This window comes from Artemia sp. Qi Xiang Cuo, chromosome 7 (assembly GCF_049724085.1).
Source record: "Artemia sp. Qi Xiang Cuo chromosome 7, ASM4972408v1, whole genome shotgun sequence".
NCBI lineage: Eukaryota > Metazoa > Arthropoda > Branchiopoda > Anostraca > Artemiidae > Artemia > Artemia sp. Qi Xiang Cuo.
The window spans coordinates 57463936-57485993 of record NC_142800.1 but is presented as its reverse complement, the minus strand read 5'-3'; the positions used below and the strand labels follow the sequence as shown (position 1 = coordinate 57485993).

At 35.2% G+C, this 22058-nt stretch overlaps 1 protein-coding gene across 1 annotated transcript in view; it reads right to left on the bottom strand.

Moving 5' to 3' along the window:
• LOC148950486 (protein bark beetle-like) overlaps nucleotides 1-22058 on the bottom strand; it is a 113429-nt gene that overhangs the window by 32521 nt on the left and 58850 nt on the right. The window contains 5 exon segments of the mRNA XM_089091877.1: nucleotides 4978-5312; nucleotides 5348-6845; nucleotides 8409-8526; nucleotides 11693-11921; nucleotides 15861-16084. Of these exon segments, the coding sequence (XP_088948003.1) occupies nucleotides 4978-5312; nucleotides 5348-6845; nucleotides 8409-8526; nucleotides 11693-11921; nucleotides 15861-16084 (2404 nt within the window).

Below are 22058 nucleotides of genomic sequence, written 5' to 3'. Positions count from 1 at the left end.
TAAATACGCACAGAAGCAAAGTGCAAAACACATCCCAGTTTAAAAAAGGTTGTTCAATTGACAACTGTGAAATAGTGATTTTTGTTTATATAAAGTTTGTTTAATGAAATAATGGATTTTTGCATTAGAAAACATCTTGCTTAAAAGAGAAATTACAGGTAAGGTTAATAAATCTGTAGAAAAGTATGATAAGCTATTTGCTACTTCTGTGTTATAACCACTCTTTTATATACTGCTAATTTGGCTAATGCTAATGAAAGAAAATGAAATAGGAATGAATTATTGTAGAATAGTTTAGAAACAAATTTAAGTTTTGCTCATCGAAAGTTACGCGCTTGAGAAAATTTGCCTTATTTTAGAAAATACGGAAAGAAAAAAAATATATACATTTACAAATTCTGACTGCACTTGTAAATCTGAAGTCCCTGGCAAAGCATGAAGAGGATTGTCCTCCCGATCTTGATTGGATGAGATTGATGCATTATGAGGATCTATCCATTCTCTCTTGAATTTTCTGCCAGGTTGCATGGAGGTTTGAGAGGCTCCTGGCTGGTCCATCGAACTTGTATTGGAGCTAGCATATCTGATGACTGATGGTCTTGCAGCTTGCATCGATGTGATATCATCCCATCTTGGTCTCTTTTCGGAGGGAGGGTAATTGCATGAATCCATCTCAACATCCTTAAAAAAGAAAAAAAATAGTAATGAAATAATAAGCCCTCTTTTACAGATAAATTGCCCTCTAAAGTTTATTCTGGTGTTTGTAGCACTCTATGTATCTTAGCACTTTAGAAATATTTAAAAAAAAAAGCTTTTAAAGTAAAATTTTTGAAAATTTTGAGTTTGGAGGGAAGGGAGATTTCAAAGAACACCCCCCCCCCCAAAAAAAAAATATAATTTGACCTATAAAGGCAATTCTGATGTTTGTAGTGCTATAACAATTAGCACTTTAGATTGCCTGCTACTTTTTACAAACCAATATTTTTCTGCTCAAATATTCCTTCGCGTACATACATTCACCATACTGAACAGCCTCGGGGTCCTAGTATGCTACCTAGGCTGGAATATGCTTTAAACAATTAATAGCTTAATAAATACATCTTTCACTTTCTCCTAAAATAACATAGCCCAAAATTATCGGTGAATAAATTGTAGGTCCCACCTATATCCCCTCCTTAAGTATAGACCTGAGGTCCGACGGCTTTACTCACCTAGGAGTGGTTTTTTTTTTACATAATAGAAAAAAGCATAATTAGTGTTTTCTATAGAATATACTAATTATATTTTAATATTTTGTATTGTTAGAGGGGAGGGGGGCTAAGTCCCCCTAAAATTTGAATTGACTTAATGGCGAGACAAACAAATAGATTTCTTTTTTATTATAATAATTAGAAAATTTTACTCACCAGAATTCGCTTAGAATATTCCATATCTATGTAAATGATTGCAAAAATATTGATACTGATAGATTGAATGAACTATTCAAACTGTAGAAAATTATAATCTAAAACTTGAATATATACAAAAGAAATAGTTGAATATATTGGCAGCTAAACAAGACGCACCGGTTTTCTGACACGCATTTACCCTAAAAGACATGCATATCATGAAGTAGAAATCTAGTCTACGTAAATTATGTCAGAAAAACTTATCCTTCATAACATATTGTGCAAGGCCCTAGCTAGCACAAGATGGAACATAGTCTATTCAAATTATAATGCCATGTGAGGGAGCTCTGAATCTTTTTGAAAAGCTGTAGAGCTTCTATAGAATAATGTAGAAATTCCTATATGTCTCCGCAAATAACATGGTCCTATGGCCGTACGCAAATAGCATGGTCTTAGTGCTGTACACAAATAGCATGGTAATTCCTAGTGTTGTACGCAAATCCAGACGAAGCATACTACTCAATTGTCACTTAGCTCAACCCTCGTTTAACTCTACCCTCATGCCACTCAATCCCCATTTAAGCCAACCTTATTTGACTCGACCCCCATTAAAAACCACCCTCCTTGACATCAGCAACCTAATTAGAAAATATAGTTCAGCCCGTTTTGTCAATAGTGATGTAAGTTAACTCAATGAAATGGTCTTTGTTCCTTGGTTAGTTCTTATGTCGTGTTTTATTTTAATTCAATGGGGTTGAGTTGAGCGAGGGTTAAGTTAAACAGATGAAGCTGAACAAGGTTGAGTTAATCAGGGGTCGAAGGGGGGGGGGGAGGGCAAATGTAATCCAGCAAAAACCATCGGAAAAAAGAAGAAAATCTGGAGAACAACTAATAACAAACAAGGGGCTAGAACTACAATCTTAGCCTCGCAATTATCCCTGGACAGCCCCTCAAGGGCAAGAAACTCAAATCTCGCTAGCAACCCAATTTAAAAAAAGGTTCCGTGAATAAACTTTTTATGGAACAATACAAATGTTATATATTGGGATGACATATAGGCCAGTTGACAAAATAATCTAGGGAGGGGGTCCTTCCCACATCGTTCTCCTCCAATTAGTGACCCTGAATAACGCCAACTTCTTTAGAGCTTGGTGATTTCTCTTCTTTTAAAGTTCCATATCCCATATATTATCATTATTTTTATCATTAGGCCTGTTTTTTAGCGCTAAGATCTTTCATCTAAGATCTTACATCTTTCTACAAAGATTATCGTTTTTCAACTCATCTTTGTTCTAAGAACTTACAGCTCGCTGATGTTGGCAAAATACGCGAAAGACGCAATCTTTCTGCCAAATAGAACCATGATGAGAGAACTTTGATGATCTACTCATCATTGTTCTCAGACCGCTGATCAGAGCAGAATGATGAAAGACGTTTGCACAAAAACAACCAAAGATGTAAGATCTTTATTCAAAGATTTCACTTTTAAGCGTTTTCCGACAAAAGATGTAAGATCTTAGCACATTGATGAGTGAAAAAACAAGCCTATTAACAGACGGGTCACAAGAAAAGCAACAGTTAAATCTCCATATAATACTGACAAAAGTTTGGTAAATTTGTAGTTTACAACAAAATTTAGCTAGGATGAAAGTGAATACATCACTAGATCTTTTTTCTTATGTTCTTCTATAATTAAATAATCATTTCTGGAACAAATTCCATCTTGAGCACTTAATAGGGCCCAAAAGGTAAAACAAAACAGGGCCCAAAAAGGTAAAACAAAAGGTAAAACAGGGGTTTCTAGCTCTTTTTATAAATTTCTGCAAATTTGTTCTTAAAATAATATTTTATTAATTAATCCGCTACAAATGGTGATTTGTTTTCACTGGCCATTTTAGCCCTTTAAGGGCTCAAAATAGAGTGTGCCCCAGACGCAATTATTGAATAATGAAAGAGCATTAAAAAAGACATCAGGTGATATATTCACTTTCATTACAGCTAATTTAGGCCTATGTTCTAAACTACAAATTTACCAAAAGTTTTTTATCAGTATTATACGGACTTATGGAGTATAATACTGGTAAAAGTGTTTCTATATAGATAGTATATGGAAAAACTTATTAATCTCAATAAAGTTTTATCAGCATTATTGGTCTATGTGTATTTTCCTTTTTTCATGGCTCCAAAATAATTCTGCACAAATTTTCTCGGTTATATCTAATATCTTCATTAATTTAGCTTATTTATCTATTATCAGCATATTTTAGGCCTAGACAGATATTTACAAATGCTCGCAAGATATATAACACAGTAACGTATCTTTTTACACTTACTATCAGCATCTTGGCGCAGCGGAAGCGCGGTGGACCCATAATTCAGGGGTCGGTGGTTCGAAACCACTAGCTGCTAATATGTTTATCCGAGTGGCATGTTTTTAAGAAGTATTACAAAGTGTTTAAATTAGGTCATGTCTTCATTATGGATTTGTCAAGCAAGGACACGCACGATTTTTTTTTACTTTTTGGGATTAGCAGTCTCCGACGGAGCTTTCTAGGGCTCAAAATGAAAATCTGCACAAATTTTCTCGGTTATATCTAATATCTTACTTAATTTAGCTTATTTGTTTATTACCAGTATATTTTAGGCCTAGACAGATATTTACAAATGCTCGCAATAACAAAGTAACATATCTTTTTTGGCGCAGCGGAAGTGCGCTTGGCCCATAACCCAGAGGTCGGTGGATCGAATTTTTTTTTTTTATCCGAGTAGCATGTTTTTAAGAAAGATATACATAAGTGTTTAAATTAGGTCATGTCTTCATTGTGGATTTGTCAAGAAAGGCCACGCGTGATTTTTTTTTTACTTTTTGGGATTTGCAGTCTCCGACGGAGCTTTCTAGGGCTCAAAATGCAAATCAGGCAAATTGAAAAAAAGGATTAAGATCCTCCAGAGCCATGCTTGCTAATAGGGCGTCGAATCGAACATTTCACTAGCAGGGTTTGTTTTTAGAGGGATAAATAGCAACCCTGTCGCACAACCCTGTTGCGGTGAGATCGATTTCTGGGCCCCATAGGCCACAAAGGCCACCCTAGGCCACCAAGCCGAGCATCAATTCAAAAAATGTCAAGTCCGGTGGACGAAAATCTGTTTTCACTTGACCGGCTTTGCCTGAAATACTATATTGTCTTTATATAAACGTTTGTATTAATTTTCTAGGAAACCTCTTGTACTAACAATTGGTTGCATGAAGCTAATCATGCAACATTGTATGTAAGCTGATTTTTTTGCATGAAGGGGCATCTAAGCATTGCAAGTCATTTCCCATGCATCCTAGATTGAATGGTGGACATATAAATTCAAACTAAGATCAAGAAGTTATTACGAAAAAAGCTGAATTTTTCACTAAAATAAATGTATAATTCTTCATTATAAGAGCAATTCTTAGGATTATTTTAAATGTTTTTAGCTAATAGTAAGCTCGGTCTACTTTTCAGTTGCAATAGCTATCTATTTTCTTTACTCTACAAATTTATTAGAATGTTAAAAAAAAATACAACGAGAAGAAAAAGAAGAAAACAATGAGGCTTACCAGTTATCTAGCATAGGAACTGCTGTATGAGGACTGACAAGAAGAACGCCATCTGAAGCACAAGCTGTGACATTAATGTTTCGAATTATAGGGGCTCTTAAGATTGACTGCAACGCAGGGCTTTTCTCTCCATGAAGATAACCTGCACCTGATATCTGCACAAACTGCACAATTGATTCATTTGCTAATTTAGCCAGATGAGGAGGTATATGCTCGTGCTCAAAATTGGGGACTGAAATCCTTAAACCTCCCCAGTACCCAAGCTCTTCCTCTAAGTTCCTTTCCTCACAAGAAATAAACACAAAATCGTCTTCCCAGTGGCATTCTTGCTGTAAATAATCGTGATCTTAGTCGTCAAGCCTTATGGGACAATCAATAAGTCTTGGTTCTTTTCCTGTACATTAATAAGGTTCAGCCCATATATGAATCCGTAGAAGACTATCCCACAGATATTCGTAGTGCCTACCACGTTTTGATGGATGTTAATTACTTCATATCCAAGCTCACAGCAAACGACTTGTGCATCTGCTTCTGTAAAACGAGCATCACATACCGGGACCCATTGGGTTAATGTTTTGTTAAAAACTTCAAGGTAACCTTCACGATTGGAAAACGACCCGTCTCTACAGAGTCGCACACATGGACTATCAATGGCTCTAATCATTCTAAACCGGGGTGTTTTAACAGCTGCGGGACGCATCTTGATTGGGGCTGACCAATGACCTTCGGCTATTAAATTACCAAGCACTAAAATACCAACACTAGGATAAAACTCTAACTCTACTCCAGGAAGTATCACTAACGTACTACCAGGCATGACTGTTATGTCTCTTTGTACTATATATGGTGTCCTACAATAAGGTACAGTCTAAAAGCCATTAATTCTGCCTCCTAAATTATTTAGATCAACCATCTGTCTTGGAGGTCTTGTTGATGACTGAGGACCAGCTAAATCAGGCTCGAGAAGAAAAGGCTGGTACCTTGCAAGGGTATAAACATTCCAATCATCAAAATCGAAAATTCTATCTTCAATGGCTTTGATATCATTGCTACCCCACCAGTTACGCTGTGCGTTTATTGTATTATCAATTCGGGCAGTATGCAAGCCAGCAAGAAACTAATAGTCTAGCTCATTATGATCAAAAATATTATCAGTAATATTTACTTTTTGTACTCCTTTAAGGGCTAATAAGTAGGAACAAATTTGGTGATAGCCTGCCGTCCTCATTATATTAGAACTGTGCTGGTTGTACGTAATTCGATTGTAGGTGAAATTAGCAAGTATATCACCTAAAATATCAGATTGAGAATCTGCAGCAAATTGTATAATAAAATCACAAGCATTTTTCTCAATTAGATTGCCACTTATTTCAATTGATTTCTCCATTCCCGTAACACTTATAAGCCCATTTTTACATCTATTGTTGCGGAATTGATTGCCAAACATTTTGAATACGGCATAGTGGCCGTCTACTGAAAACGCGAAATTTTGATTCTTCTCAAAGACACTATCCTCGATGTATACTGTATGTGTATAGTTCTCATTGTAGTGATAGACAAATGGGAGCTCAATAGAAAAACCCAGCTCATTATTATCAGTCATAGCAACAGATTTAAGCGTCCAATGAAATAAATTGCTTGAATCCCTCAAGTCTCTTGACTGCTGTACAATGGCACGTCCATTTTTTTCGATCCGCGTATTATTGATACTATATTTTATTTCGGCCAATGGCTGTTTACCAGTGTGTCTATGGGGCGTGGCCACAAGAATTGCCTCTTTTTCATTTGATGTAATATCGGAAAAAACAAATTCGATGCTTTCGTTCGATCTTCGAAGGTTATACCAGTTACCATCAGGACTGTATACCCTGAAATTAAAAAAACATGTTATTTATGATTTCATAAGTTCATTCTTGAAAGAAAACAAGTAAACTAATTGATAATCAAAGACTTGTTTCAAGGAATTTTGTGTTTTGGAACGATCCTAAATAAAGAGGTTTGGGGGCCTTCCCACAGAAAAATATCAAAATTTAGCCTACAATTTATTTCCCGTTTCTGAATTCCTCCATGTATAAAGTCCCCCCCCCCCCCAAAAAAAAACCTGCTTTGAATTTTTAAGCCAAGAACCTGCAACTGGAGAAATATCCGTAATGTTAACCAATAATAAAACTTTAGAAAAAAAAGAAATTGATTTTAAAAAAACCTTCTCGTAAAAGAAGTTATCCAAAGAAAAGTAAAGAGCCATATTCAAACTTAGTATGAGAAGAATTAAAGTCCTATAACAATTCAAACTTAAAACGACATGAAATTACTGTCAAGGAATACTTGAAACCGGAAACCAATAGAGACTAAAACGAATAATCATATCACATTGATATAGATGAATAATTAAATCTTAAACAACAAAAATTACAAGGAATACTCGAGGCAAACTTAAAACGGACAGATATTACTACAAACAGGAATTTGTCTACTACCCTAGCCCTCTCACCCTGTACGTTAATCTTCTTGAGTCTACTCTGCCATTTGCCTTTTACTGACAACAAAATATATTAGGGATTTTAAGGATTTTTCAATAATTATCAAACTGAAAATTCAAATAATTACTACTAAATAAAACCTTGGATTATTGAATTTTCTAGGAACGAATATCATTATATAATTAAAATTCATTTTATTTTTGTTACTTATTTGCGTCATCTTGTTTATTACAGTGTTGTTTTTTTTAATGGGTGTATTTATATTGGGTTTAATATATTGTGTGTATAATTTTTTAAGTAGATGTATGGGTGTAATTTAAAATCTCTTCGTGAGCGAAAATGTCGCAAAGCTTGTAGGAAAACATAAATGTAGAAAAACATGAAAAATATAGTAAATGTAGTAAAAAAAAATGTAGTAAATGGAGGAAATGTAGGAAAACATATATGTAAAAGCGAAAATGTAGGAATAACAACCAACAAGGTAGTATACGCACATCTTGGATGAGACTTTGGATAACGTTTTTTTAGGGGGGGGGGGGGGTTGAGAGAAGAAAATTGAAAGAAAAACCATAAACATCAAATTAATTGATAAGTGTAAGAAATTACGGAGAGAATCATAACGTCAGGAGATTTGGCGTGTACTGTTTTGAAACAACAGGTTAAACAACAGTTTTTTTTTTGTATATTTAAGCCTTTGTGATTATTACAATTCCGAAATTTCATACAAAAAAAAAATATTTTTCGTCTTTATTTCAGCTTTGAGAAAGAGGTGAAGTACGTCTATCCTTTTTCAAAAAAGTTAGGAGAGGGGTAGATGATTAAGGGCATTAGAGCACACCCTAGCTTACTTTGGTTCCCACATCATTCTCATCAAAAGCTATCCATTGCTAAACAAACATTAAAGTTTCAAATACACGATGTAGACAGAAAAAAAGTATAAAAAAAAAATACCTGTTATAATGAAGAGAGTGAAAACCTCTTTCATTTCGTTCAATTTTTCCATTTATAAGTGTATGTTTCGTATGTGGAGTTGGTAAGTGGCGGGAGCGTGCAATCTGCAAGTTTGATCCTGAAAAAAAATGATAGATTAAGCATAAAAAATTAAAAGGATTCTGTGAAAAAAAAAACTATTCTAACAAGAGGTAAACCAAAAAAACTATAGACAGAGGTAAAGTAAATAATAGATGCGGTTAATTTTTGATTGTGTTTTAGAATTAGCTTTAACTTACTAACACACACTGTGAGGTTGGACACCCTTTGATTGGTCCGAACAATCCCCTCCTCGTTGGAAGAATTAAAATAAAGCGCTTAAAAAATGCGTACTTTGGATTTTGAAGACCCCACCCCACCCAGAAAAACCTTCGAGTTTACGTCTTTGATATTTTTGTTTAATTGTTCTTTAATACGTGGGATGACCTTAAGAATCTTTGTAATCTCTTAGTTTCTTCACCTTTCCATGATGTTATTTAGCCCATGAAAACAAACTGTAAGTAAAGAATGATTTGTGCTAAAACTAACAAAATCTCTAAACAAGTGAATTTTGATAACAGAATTTCCAGCAAAAGAGCTGGATTTCGATGGTGATTCTAAATGATTCGATAATTCAATAAATTCGATAATTCATAAATTTTTCTCTAGCCTAAAAGACACTGTACAAACAGTTTTGGCCTCCAAAGACAGTTTGACCCCCCCCCCTTACCCACTAAAAAAGAAATCAGACACACTCCAGAACCATATCACTTACACAAAATCATGTGAACTCTTTGGATCACCTCATCTGTGACTCGTCTTGGTGACCCTCTATTACTATCTAACTTTAATAATAAAAAAAATCGTCTACAAACATGAAAGAAAGGACGGAGCATAAAAAAACAAAAAACACACAACAACACAAAAAAAGCAATTAGACTTATACGAGACAAGAAAAAAATATAAATAAATTAAACATTTTTGTAAGCTCTTAGTTTCTTCGCCTTTCCACGATCTTAGCCCGTGAAAACGAACTGTAAGTAAAGAATGACTTGTGCTAAAAGTAAAAAAATCTTTAACAAGTGAATTTTTATAACAGAATTTACAGCAAAAGAACTGTATTTCGATGATGATTCTAAATAATTCGACAATTCAATAATTCAATAAATTATCTAAATTATAATTCAATAAATTCAATAAATTATTCAACAATTTTCAATAAATATTCAATAATTCAATAAATTTTTTCTAACCTAAAAGACACTGTTTAAACAGTTTTGGCCTCCAAAAACAATTTGATCCCCACCCCCTACACACAAAAAAAGAAATCAGTCACACTCCAGAACCAAAGGAGAATAATATCACTTACACAAAATCATGTGAACTCTTTGGATCACCTCATCTGTGTCTCGTTTTGGTGACCCTCAATCACTATCTAAATCTAACTTCGTTAAAAAAAAAATGGCTATAAACATGAAAGAAAGGATAGAGCATAAAAAATAAAGAAAAAACACACTCAAAAATACAAAAAAAGCAATTAGACTTGTATGAGACAAGAAAAAAAATCAATAAATTAAAAATCTTTGTAAGCTCTTGGTTTCTTCACTTTTCCATGATATTAGCCTGTGAAAACGAACTATAAGTAAAGAAAAAATTGTGATAAAAGTAAAAAAAATCTCTAAAAAAGTGAATTTTTATAACAGAATTTACAGCAAAAGAGCTGGATTTCGATGGTGATTTTAAATGATTCGATAATTCAATAAATTATATAAATTAAAATTCAATAAATTCAATAAATTATTCAATAATTTTCAATAAATATTCAATATTTCAATAAATTCGATAATTCAATAAATTTAAATTTAACCATCAAACGCCTCAAGCCTAAAGTATTTTGTTATATAATTGTTATTAGTACGGAACAAGTATTTTGTTATAGTACGGAACAAGGAGAAAACACCAAATTGGGAAGTTATCATTATTATTATTTTTCATATTCCCCCAGGGGTGATTGTGCTGAACTAGTGATCTTAGAATATAGGCAAAGGGCCCTTTAGAACGGAAATTGAAATTTATAGTCCCCTTTTTAAGAAAGAAAGAGAATCTCGCCTCTTTAAGTTAGCGTTTCCTGCAAAGAAATAATTAGTTAGCCAAGAGAGTGTCAAAATGTAATCAAGTAAAATTTTGAGACGGCAAATCAATTTAAATATATTGAAAAGCTATCAATTCAACTTTCCAGTTACGGAAGCTATAAGGCCCGGCACTAGTGCACTTGTCCCCCATATAAAACCAACAGCTTGCACTGAATAATTTAAGCCAAAAGAGGCCTGAGGCCCTAAGATCTGGTAATAGTGCATTTGTCCCCCCCCCCATAAAAATGAACGGCTAACAATAAACAATTATAGGTCACAAGAGGCCAGAGGACATAAGGCCTGGCAATAGCACACTTGTCCCCCATACAAAATGAACGGCTAATAATAAATAATTATAGGCCATAAGAGGTGAAAGGCCATAATTTGTCTCAAAACCCATACGGAGCCCATACGAAAAAAACGGTTCATAATAAATTTTATATAATAAATAATAGATAACCGTTTTACCTTCATTTAATTGAGTTTACTCATTTGAGGCTGCATAGAAATATGCACAGTGGTGTGTAGTTGTACATCAGCTATTTGGGAAGAGGCTTAGTCGATGTTTATGTGTGTTTTGGGAGGGAATGTTCGTGCATAAGGGTTAAAAATAAGGCCTTATACGCATTTAAGTGAGTCACGGGTCAAATAATGAAAAACTATTAATTTAAACAGTAGCCCTTATCAATAGAAACTCAAACTCTAAAAATTGAAGTCAAATTCCAAAATAAGCATCCACTTCACATAAATGAAAAAATCAAATTTAAAACAAACAGAATTAGTATGAATAAGAGAAATGCTAAAAATAGCCCTATAAATTTTCATTTTAAAGCATCACTTTTTAACTGAATTAATTTTAGCTCATTATAGGTTTCGGTTACACTCTTTACTTTTCAAAAACAAAACTTCAACTGACATTTCTTTTTCATGTTTTGAAAGTATCTTCATTCAATAGTTTAGATGTACTACTTTCAATTGTTGCTGGAATACTAAAAAGGGATACAGTAAAACAAGATCATTACATACAACGTCGGCTCCCCATATCTCCCAGTTCTATCTCTATCTACCCCGCTATTACTATTATTGCTGCCATAACATTATATCTTCAGGATGGATGCAAAAGAGATTACTTACTTTTAAAAGAAGTTATATAGATGACCGTCGACCCTAGTGGCTGTAGTCCAGGCTTATATCTAACAGTGACTTGATATGTACTTGTTACATCAGGTAGACTACCCGGATTCTTTCGAATATCCCAAACTTGGTCACTGAGTTCCCCAAAATCTTCAAAACGAAGCTGCTCTGAGCTTGAAAACTGAATCGGATGAAGAAGCTGCATTCCAATTACATACAAGGGGTCAGTCTACAACAAAAGTATAATTATACTTTTTTTTACAAAGTAGCTAATATTAAAATATAGATGAGATGTCATCTACATTCAGAGTATTGAGGCACACAGTTGAAGTTGTAAAGCCGATTATCTACCTTGGATCTGACATCACAGATAACGACTCAGTTGAAACAGAAAATCAGTCCCGTAATGCTAAAGCTGCGTCAATTTTGGCGCGACTAAATTGTTTCGTGTGGTCGTCATAATATCAGTAAAAAACAAAAATGAGGATGTACAATACCACCATAGCTCAAGTTCTTTCCTACATAGCTGTGACTTGGTTGGCTGCTGCTTCTGTTCGTGATTGTATAGATGTAGCCCAAACAAAGGCCTTAAGACGAACTGAACATATAAGGTGGTGTGACTTTTAATCTAATACCCGACTACTAGCATTGACAAATCAGGCCCTCAACTTTTATCTGCTCTCCGACCAAACTCCACGGTGTTTTGACCAATTATTTTCAATACCAGCAGAGACATTCATCCGAACACTATTTGATTTTGACCCCCTTGCTCAAGGCTGGAAGCACCCCAACAGAAAGCCGCAGTGCAGATGGGGTGGCGGTTTCTTCCAGTACCTCTTCATTATCGATACTGATCTCCAAGAAGTAGTCGCACTTTTATAAGACCCTTCGGACAGGAGGAAAAGAGTCACGTCCGTCTCGGATCTGGACCACTACCAGGTGCGATAAGTTAAGTAAGTAACTACATATTGTGTTCACCTAAGCGTGTTCTGGGTGCAAGACCATGCTTCAGCATGCGCATATGTTTGAGTACCTATTGGTAAAAACATTCCTTTTATGCTATACACATGCCCTACCATGAACTGCTGATACCTTTCAACTTTAACATGGAAATTCAGCCAATTCTACATCGCTAACCAAGCAATTGATTAAAGATTGAGCACTAAAAATAAAAGAAGTGTAAGAATTTGCTACTAATGAGAGGAACAAGGAACAACTTCTATTCTGCAAAGAAGATGTTGAAGTGATTGTGTCACGTTTTAAGTAGCAGGTGCTTTCTAGTAAAAAGCAAATGACGGTTCATAAGACCAAATGATGTTGTTTTAGGATCAATTAAGTCCTTAAGTAGGCTCCAGGAAATAAAGGATTAATTTACTTTTTTCAATATAATAGGCTTTTATCAGGGCATTTTGCCTCAAAGTTGTCTACGAAAATATACTCAACAGATCCTATCAAATTAAGCAAACCAAAATCATGTAAAACACCCTAAACCAATTTACTTTTTTTCTAAAAAAAAAATTGTAAAGCGCTATGTGTGTCTGCTTTACAAAATTACTTTGTTCTTTTGTGTTCCCACATAACGGAAAAAAAAACAACTAGTGCGTTTACGCTGGTTTTTTAATTGCAAATAATCCGAACAAATATCGTGATCTGAACATTGCAACCAGATAACTCAATCCTAATACACATGTCAAAACATTTTTAACACTTTTATTTAACTTCGTCTGTCCGAGCAAAGTTTGTAATCAACTTTTGACCTACTGACTTTCCGTGGTCTCGCTGATCTAAAAACATGCTCGCGTATCGATTTCTGACGACGGTGCACAAAAAGCTCCTCCAGCCCCCCACAGCAAATTTTTCTTAGCAGAAAGGTTGGCATGTTGCACTTTCCTGGGTTCTGACTGAGATGAAATTTTGAACTCGGTATTAATTTACGGTGACAATACAAGGAATGTTTCTTCAGAAAAACTAACAAAGTAACTGCATTAAACATTCTACGCCTACATTCGCCTTTTGGCGTGTTTAGTTTCTTCTTTCTTTTTCGCTCCACTATAATCTTTTATTGGTGGTGAGTCAATAAATCATTATTATTATTATAATCAAGAATACATTAAAGCCGAGCCTACTTTATGAAGGCATCGCGTAAGCTCTATGCCAAATTCGGCGAGATGAGAATAACATATCAACAAATTTCTTCAAAATATATACATCCATAATGAGGAATCATCCAATTTCGGCAAACAATTGTGCTGACAAATTGGCCCATCTCATCCTACGACCAAGAAAGAAATAAGTAATTTTTTCCATGCTTACTAGAAAGACTGAAATTTTAAAGTCTAAAAATGAAAATACGGGGCACTCATGAGGTAGAAACTCGTAAGTACTTTCTGATAATCGCTGAGATGTTGTCTTTATGTTCACGCTGAAGCACGAAGTGTCATAGGACTCTTGATTACGAATAAAATATGGCATGATTTCTCACAGTTCCATTTTAGTCTTATAAATTTCAGTTTTTCTCGGTGGTAGGAAAAAAATTTATTATGTCTTGTTTTTCCTGTTCCAAACAAAAGCAAGTAGTTTAATTTATTTTACTAATTCCACAAAAAAAAAACTGTACAAAATAATAGCTATTCATCATTTATGGCGGGATGATTTTTTTTTCTTTTTATTTACTTGAACATGACACATAGTTTGAGCATTCAAATGATGAAATTTAAATACTGTAGGTTTCAAGTTTAGAAGACGTATCTACCATGGTAATGGTAGATACGCCTTTTCGAGTGGATTTTTTTAGATTTGGATCATACAGATGATCTAGATGGAAACATTAACAACTTGAAATTTTTTGGGATTACTAGGAAATTTTGAGGATTCAGAGTGTGAACACAGGCTTGAAAATGAATGCAAAGGAAACTAATTAGCTGAAAATACGAATATTAGGAATAAACGAATATGAAAACGTGATGTTGGCTAAACGAAAACCGAACATGATGATAGCTTCACTTACCTGGGTGGCGTCATTAATGAGAACAGTGGGTGTGGGTACAGACAAGATGCAAAACATAGACTAACATACATGGAGGATAATATCTCACAATCAAAAATTTCCGAAAGAAAATCTAGATATGTTTTGAACAAGCTTTGAGAAGCCAGATGCTATGGTGATGACAGTAGTAAAGTAAGGATATCCTGAAAAATTTCGACTTTGAAAGGTTCGGGATTCGTAACGAATCCTTCGTCTGGACAAAATCGTCCAGAATTCATTTGAATTTTGACACAAGTCGACCTATCCTTCAGAAGAGGGCGTTTACTAGGAAGATAGATTGTCTGTTCTTCTTTTTTCGGTGCATTGTGATGATTTTAATAAGCAAGTGCTAATAAACTTGGCTGCCATATCAGATCTGTTTGGGTTAGAACGTTAACTTACCCTAATGACTTTGATATGTTATCTACTTGCCCCACTACACTTAGAATGTTATTCAAGATTTTAAGAGCTATGATATTCTGTGCAACTTCGCGAGGACCAAGAGTGCTTGTTTTGTTTGTAGAATTCTCGGACACCCCTTTTCTCACTGCTTAGATTGTGTGGCAAATATCTGATCTTTCTGAAGGAATTCCATTACCTTGGCTTTATTTTTTATGAGTGTTTGCTTGATGATGCCCAAATTCACCAAGTTTTGAGGTTAATTTATCTCGTAGACAATCCGCTGCTTTGTTGGTTAAGTCATTGTATAACTGACGTCAAACGCAGACTACAATTTCTTATCGTGTCAATATTTTTAAATTGGCCCCTAGCCAATTATACATTTCATGGTCTACATCATTCAAAATTGCATTTAATTGTTACTTAGGATTTTTGAATCGGTTTCTCCCAACACAGGTGATACTGAGATGTTGTTTAATTTTCACTTGCCAGCGTTTTGTGAGCTCTATATAGCGTCCCATGCTTCCCTGCGTGGAAGAATTGTTCCCACTGTTTTTTTTTATTTTTTTTATTTTATTTTTTTTTTTATTATTATTATTATTACCATTCTGTACTCTGCCTGTTTTATCTTTAGGCATGCAAATCCTTTGCGCCTAAAACTATTGAAACAAATCATGATCCTTATTTCTTAAATGTTAATAAAAAGACCTCTTTGAAGCTTTAAAACATTAAAAAAATAAATACCTCAATTACAAAAGTAATTTCAGAATCACTCGGGTCTGTTCTATAAGTTATCAGGTACTTGGATTGTTCTGGCCGAATTCGGACATTTGACAGCGTCCCAGGAAGCGAAATTATGTCATCTTTGTTAACATACCGCAGCCAGCCTATCAGCTCTCTCTGGTCATTTTTATGGAGGGTGGGGTTGTAGTGTATACCAGCACGCTCATTACCTGCTATTGTGCAATCTAAAAGATAATAATATAAATAGATACGAATTACACTAATTAAATGGTAGAAATAAATTCATCAGCATGAATTGAAAAGCTGACGAGTGAACATCACAGTTATTGAAACGCTAAAGATATAAATTAAATTGCTCTAGAAGTTAACAAATAGGGGAGGCCAGGGTTGGACTGGGTAAAATTCGCCGATCACAAACATCTCCATTATTAATGAACGGAAAACCGAAGTTTGGTTTTCTCTAGATACCTGTCAGAATTCGGAATGCTTGAGATTTTTTCAGATTTTTCGTTCTTAAAATTTTCTCAAAATCTGCTTTTATAATTTTGGTCAAAGCGTCCGAACCAATCCCATCTAGTGGGGGTTGGTTCGCACACGCCGGGGATTGAACCGGACAAGCAAAAAAATGTCAAAGATCTATCGGCGATCCTGCACAAACAGTAAATTTGCCAGTCCATAAAAAAGTTTTTCTTTTACTTGGAATACAGTTGTACAAAATAACAATAAAAATTATAAGCTTGCTTGATTAAGACATATTGACTGGTGAGAAATAAAAGTCAAAGCGAAAAGTTTGAGGCACTCTGCTGGTTCCTCCACAGGAAAGAGGTTTTGGCAGACTTTAGAGAGTATAAGAAAAAAAACACACTTGCAACATCTTCAGCCTCGGGGAAGACAAGTCTTTTGCTTTTCTTGCGCATGAAACGTAGCTTCACCTTCTGCAATCTCCTGCACTAAGCCAACATAGCAGGAGGTTGACTTCTTCAGCTGGAACTTGATACGGATGTAATCTCCTACTGACAAGGAAGATGGAGTGAACGGCAGGTCATCATTATTGTCTTCTTCACCAAGATGCAATCCAGCTTAAGATCTGCCACAGACGTCTCTTTAGGTTGTTTTTGTCTTCCTTTCTACGCTTTTTTACCTTAATTTCTTCCTTTTTTGGAATGTCAATGAGTATCCTATTTCTGCCTGTGTTGCGGCGCTTACGAGAACTTGCGTGAGCATTTATCATAAGCAGGAATGGTTTAATCATTTCTGAGTTTATTTTTGCCAACTGATCTTGCAGGTTGGTGGTTGATGGCCTGAGAGCAGGACTGGGGTTAGTTGACCGTCCAGGAATAGAAATATCATCGTTGGCTCGAGACTGGCAAATTCCGTCATGTTCCAGGGCTGTTGCATTTGCCTAATTTGAACTTACTTGATCTTGAATAAGTCACTTTGGACGGGAGAAAATCTACCTCACCGAAGACATTTCTATCGAAAGGCCATATTCCAGCCTTTTTTTTATAGAGGAAGTGATATTGGCCGGTGAAAACTTCTCTAGATAAGGCATAAGACAAAGCTAAGCCACCTGGTGAATAGACATCCTCTGCCCACGGTTTAACTGGGGCCATTCATTTAACTTTAGCTTGAGACCGCTCTTGAAAGGACCAAGAATACCAATATATAAGGGTTGGAGTCAGTGGGAACAATTTGGTGGTAAAGCTAGAAAAACAATACTGTTTTCCTTGCAGAAAGAAATACATCTTGGATCAAGGTGACTTTCGTGATTATCAAGCAAAAGGAGAAGAGGAATGTCTTTTGCAGATCGTTAATGCTTCCAAAAATTTGTACAGCCAACACAAAGTCTGACAGTTCACCCAACCCGACGGGTGTGCAAGGCCAATGGAGCCAAGAGGACCTCTTCGTACCACCTCAGGTTTAAATTGTTTTCGTGGGAAAATAAAAACTGGTGGAATCTGTCCAATAATTGCATTGATGAAGCAGACCAATTTTGTAGTTTCTCTTCGCTCAGTAGAGACGGCCTGTTGTACCTGTTTAACTCCTGTTGGTGCCACAACTTTTGGTGGCTTTAAAACCGAAGGGATGCCAGTCTCATCAATACTCCATATGCGCTCAGCTGTAAATTGATGCCTGCCTTAGACATTAAGTAGATTATCAAAAAAACTTTGAATCCGGATATTTGTCGGGTATTAGTCTCAAAGAGTGCCACTACCTTGGATACCTTGGATTGAGACAATAGAACACATTTACGTTTGACTGTGACGGAAAATCACATAGCTGTTACTAAACATCTGTTAGTAAATCGAGCAAACCAAATATAAAGGTAGAGTATTTGGAAGAAACAGCGTTACATTATGCTGCTGGAGAAGGCAAACTGGGTATTTGCTCAGTATTAACTTCAAAGGCGCCAGTATAGAGGCCTTGATCGGGGCAATGAAGTACCTTTATGTTTGCTGTGAATGAAAAAAAAAAATGTTTAACTGTGACTAAATATTCATGAGAAAATGGAGCCAAACCAAAATAGAAAGTTAGATATTGAGACAAATTAAATAAAAAAAGAAGAAGTTTTTAAACTGAAAGCAAGGAGCAAGTTTTAATGTTGCTCCTTACTTTCAGTTGAAAAAACTTGTTGTTTTTTTTCATTCAATTTCTGATCGTTTTTAAATAATACCAGGAAATCCAGCACCACCTCCAAGGAAAAAACCCTGCTCCCACGGATATACCCTCTAGCGATTAAATCCTGGTGAAATATTACCCTGAACAATTGCCCTTAACATTTCCACACGTAAAATTGAGTCGGCAAAGATAAAGCAAGACATAAAAAGAATTTCTTAGAGGAATTCTGGCAAATTCTCCCCATTTAGCATTTCCCCTGAAAATTCACCCCCTGGAAATTTCCCTCCCTACGGAAAATTAACCCCAGCAGAAAATTCGTCCCCCCTCAACAGGAAAATGTATGCATATTTCTCAATAAAAAATACTATAGCCTACATAAACAATGGGTAAATTGTATAACTTAAGGGCCATTTCCCGGGGGCTGTGGGGGGTCACGTTATCTCCAAAGACACAATTATTAGTTGTTTCAACTATGCTGAACACAATGGCTATCTCAAAATGTTGATCGGACGATTTTGAGAAAAAAGATCATGGGAGGGGGCCACGTTGCCCTCCAATATTTTTGGTCACTTAAAGGGCACTAAAACTTTTAACTTACGTTAGAATTAGCCCTCTCTCGATATTCTAGGACAACTGGGTCAATACGACCACACCTGGAAAACATACAAAAAGAAACAAAAAACAAATAAACACGCATCCCTGATCTCTCTCTGGCAAAAAGATACAAAATTTCACGTTTTTGCAGATACGAGATTGAAACATCTACAATAGGATTCTCTAATACGTTGAATCTGATGGTGTAATTTTCATTACGATTCTTTGACTTTTAGGGGGCCTTTCCCCCTTTTTTCGAAAATCAGGCAAATTTCCTCAGGCTCGTAGCCTTTGATAAGTAAGGCTAAACTTCCATCATAATAATCCGATTCCTTTGATATATCTATTGGTATCAAAATACTGTTTTATAGAGTTTGGTTACTGTTGAGCCGGGTCTCTCCTTAATTAAAGTTCATTACCAAGAACTGTTTAAAAAACCTTATATTATGCTGCTAAGCAATACATGATGCCTTTATATTGTGCTGCAGCAGAAGGCAAATTACACGTTTGTCATCTCTTAATTTCAGAAAAAAAAAGAGTTTACTAAAACATTGTTTATACTAAAAAACCTTTTTTATATTAAAAAAAAGAGAGCGACTTTATCCTCTCCTCCTCCTCAAGTAGAAGAGAAGCGTGTTCATCAGGCGTTTGGCAAAGAAACACGCAAACAAGTTTGAAGAAGCAACTGAAGAACAACATATATGTACATTATGCCTGAACTTCTGAATTCAAATTTTTTTTCCGTTTTTTTTTTTTTTTTGTCATTGGGGGACACCGCGTGTTGTTTCAGGTCCAAAATGGCCTTAGGAAACAATTCACTCTGTCGCCAGGTCATTGGTGTCAGGAAGAAGGGATTTCTTCCTTGGCTCAACTCTATTTTAGTTTCAATGTTATATAATTATTTAAATATCTCTTAATATCTCTACAAAACCTAATGTTATTTAAAATATCAGATACCCGTTTGACTAAATAGATATATAATAAGCTTAACCAAAATTTGACTTGACTCTACTTCCTAGGGCATAATGAAAGAAAGGTAAAATGGTTAGGGAATGTTTCACAGATGAAGGGTGGCAGACTTCCCAAGACTGTGCTTTATTTTCTCGACCAAAATGACTGTGACGTTCATCTTCTGGGACCAAACAAAAGCAATCATCCCTTAATGCGATGGGGGAGGGAGAGCTCATATTAAAAGACTTAAAGGGAATCAGAAATTCATGAGAGAGGGTAAAGAGTGGAGCTTTGAATAGATTGGATTAGAGGAGTGTGGTCACCATTGATTGCCTTAGGTGGCAGTATTGAGTTATTAGCAGTAGAGAAAATATTAGTAGAAGAAGCATATATTATTATATATATAATATTTATTGGTAAGACAACCGTTTAAATTGAATAAGCTGAGTTTGGATAGCTCAAGAATAATTTGTCACATAGAAAATTTAAAAAAAAAAAAAAAAATATATTGGGTTGAATCCCCTGATAAAAACAAACAAGATATCACATTTAATATAGTACATATTCTGTATGTAAGGACCACTGTGTATAAATTTACACAGTATATCAAACTCAGTAATCTTTGGCTACAACACTATCGGCGAGCACAAACACCTCCTCCCATTTAATCTGCCATAAGCGGTTCAGTGTATATTACCCTAGAGCACGTATGGCAGAAACTTCCTCAAAATTCCTTTGAAACCAACTCGAGACATTGAAACCGACTTTGAAACCAACTTGTAATTTCTAAAATCATCTAGTAATAACATTACACTACTCATTACCGACTTTATATATGTAGTGGAATAAATTAATTCAAAATTAGATTCTTTAAAAGTTAGTGTTACAAAGGTGAAGCCAAGCTTCACGTTCAGGAGAAATCGGACTTGTCTACCCGTGAAAAAAATTAATGTCACTTATGTCTCTACTTGGTTAAATGTTCTCCGAAGCACTTGCATCTCGGTCCGGCTTTGTCTAATGGTTGAGATAGGGAATGATTGTACTGTTTAAATTTATATACAGTGGGGAAGATCTTCTTTTGGCCAGTTTTATACCGCAAACAGTGTGAATCTGTAGGCAGGATTTGACAAAGTCGTTCAAAGATGTTTTATGGCATTTTACAGCACAGTAAGCAATGCTTACCCCGTTTGCTTCGTCCTACTGTAAGTAATCACCCCAGATGTACCATCTGAAGAGTAGGATGATGAAAACATTCACTTCATTACTGTAGTTGTAAGACTTTATGTTATGCTCATTTTGTATTCAATTTATTTCTAGCTCAAATTTGAAAAAAGAATTGCAAAAATAGGTGAGATATTATCATTTTAATAGATGAAATTACAAAACATATTCGAGGCTCAGGGCACAAACTCCTACTGCTTTCAACCCCTGTTCCCTCCAAAAATACAACATCAATAATTGATGGGCAAAATACTTCTCAATGTTTCAGTGCCTGGCTACCAGCGACGAAAAAAAAAGAAAAAAAGGAGACTCGTCATTTCTTCCTATTCAAAAAAAAGATTTTCCTCATTGCTCAAGGTGAGGGACTGTTAATCTCCTTTATGATCTACTTTTGAGCATTCCAATGAAAAGAGAAAGTAGTATAGAAAACGATGACGCCAAGCGAAAGACATGACCTCTTTAATTGGAACTAAAAAAAAAAAAAAAAAAAAAAAAAAAAAAAAAAAAAAAAAAAAAAAATGAACAGCTTAGAGACAGGCAGTAGAACTCGATAAAGGTATAGTCTTGAGGGACTGTTGAGATCCGCTGAGGCACTCGTTGATGCCCAGTCTTTAGTCTTCTTTTTTTTTGAACGGATATATGATTAATATGGAGTGATTTAGGTCAATTTCAATTTTTTTCAAAGTCATTTTTAACTATCCAACATATCATATCAAATATTTAGTTGCAATTCAAACGGAGGCTAACTTTGAAGCATTGAGAACTCCCTTTGAAAGTACCATTTTTTTTAGTGCGGGAGGGGAACATCAACAG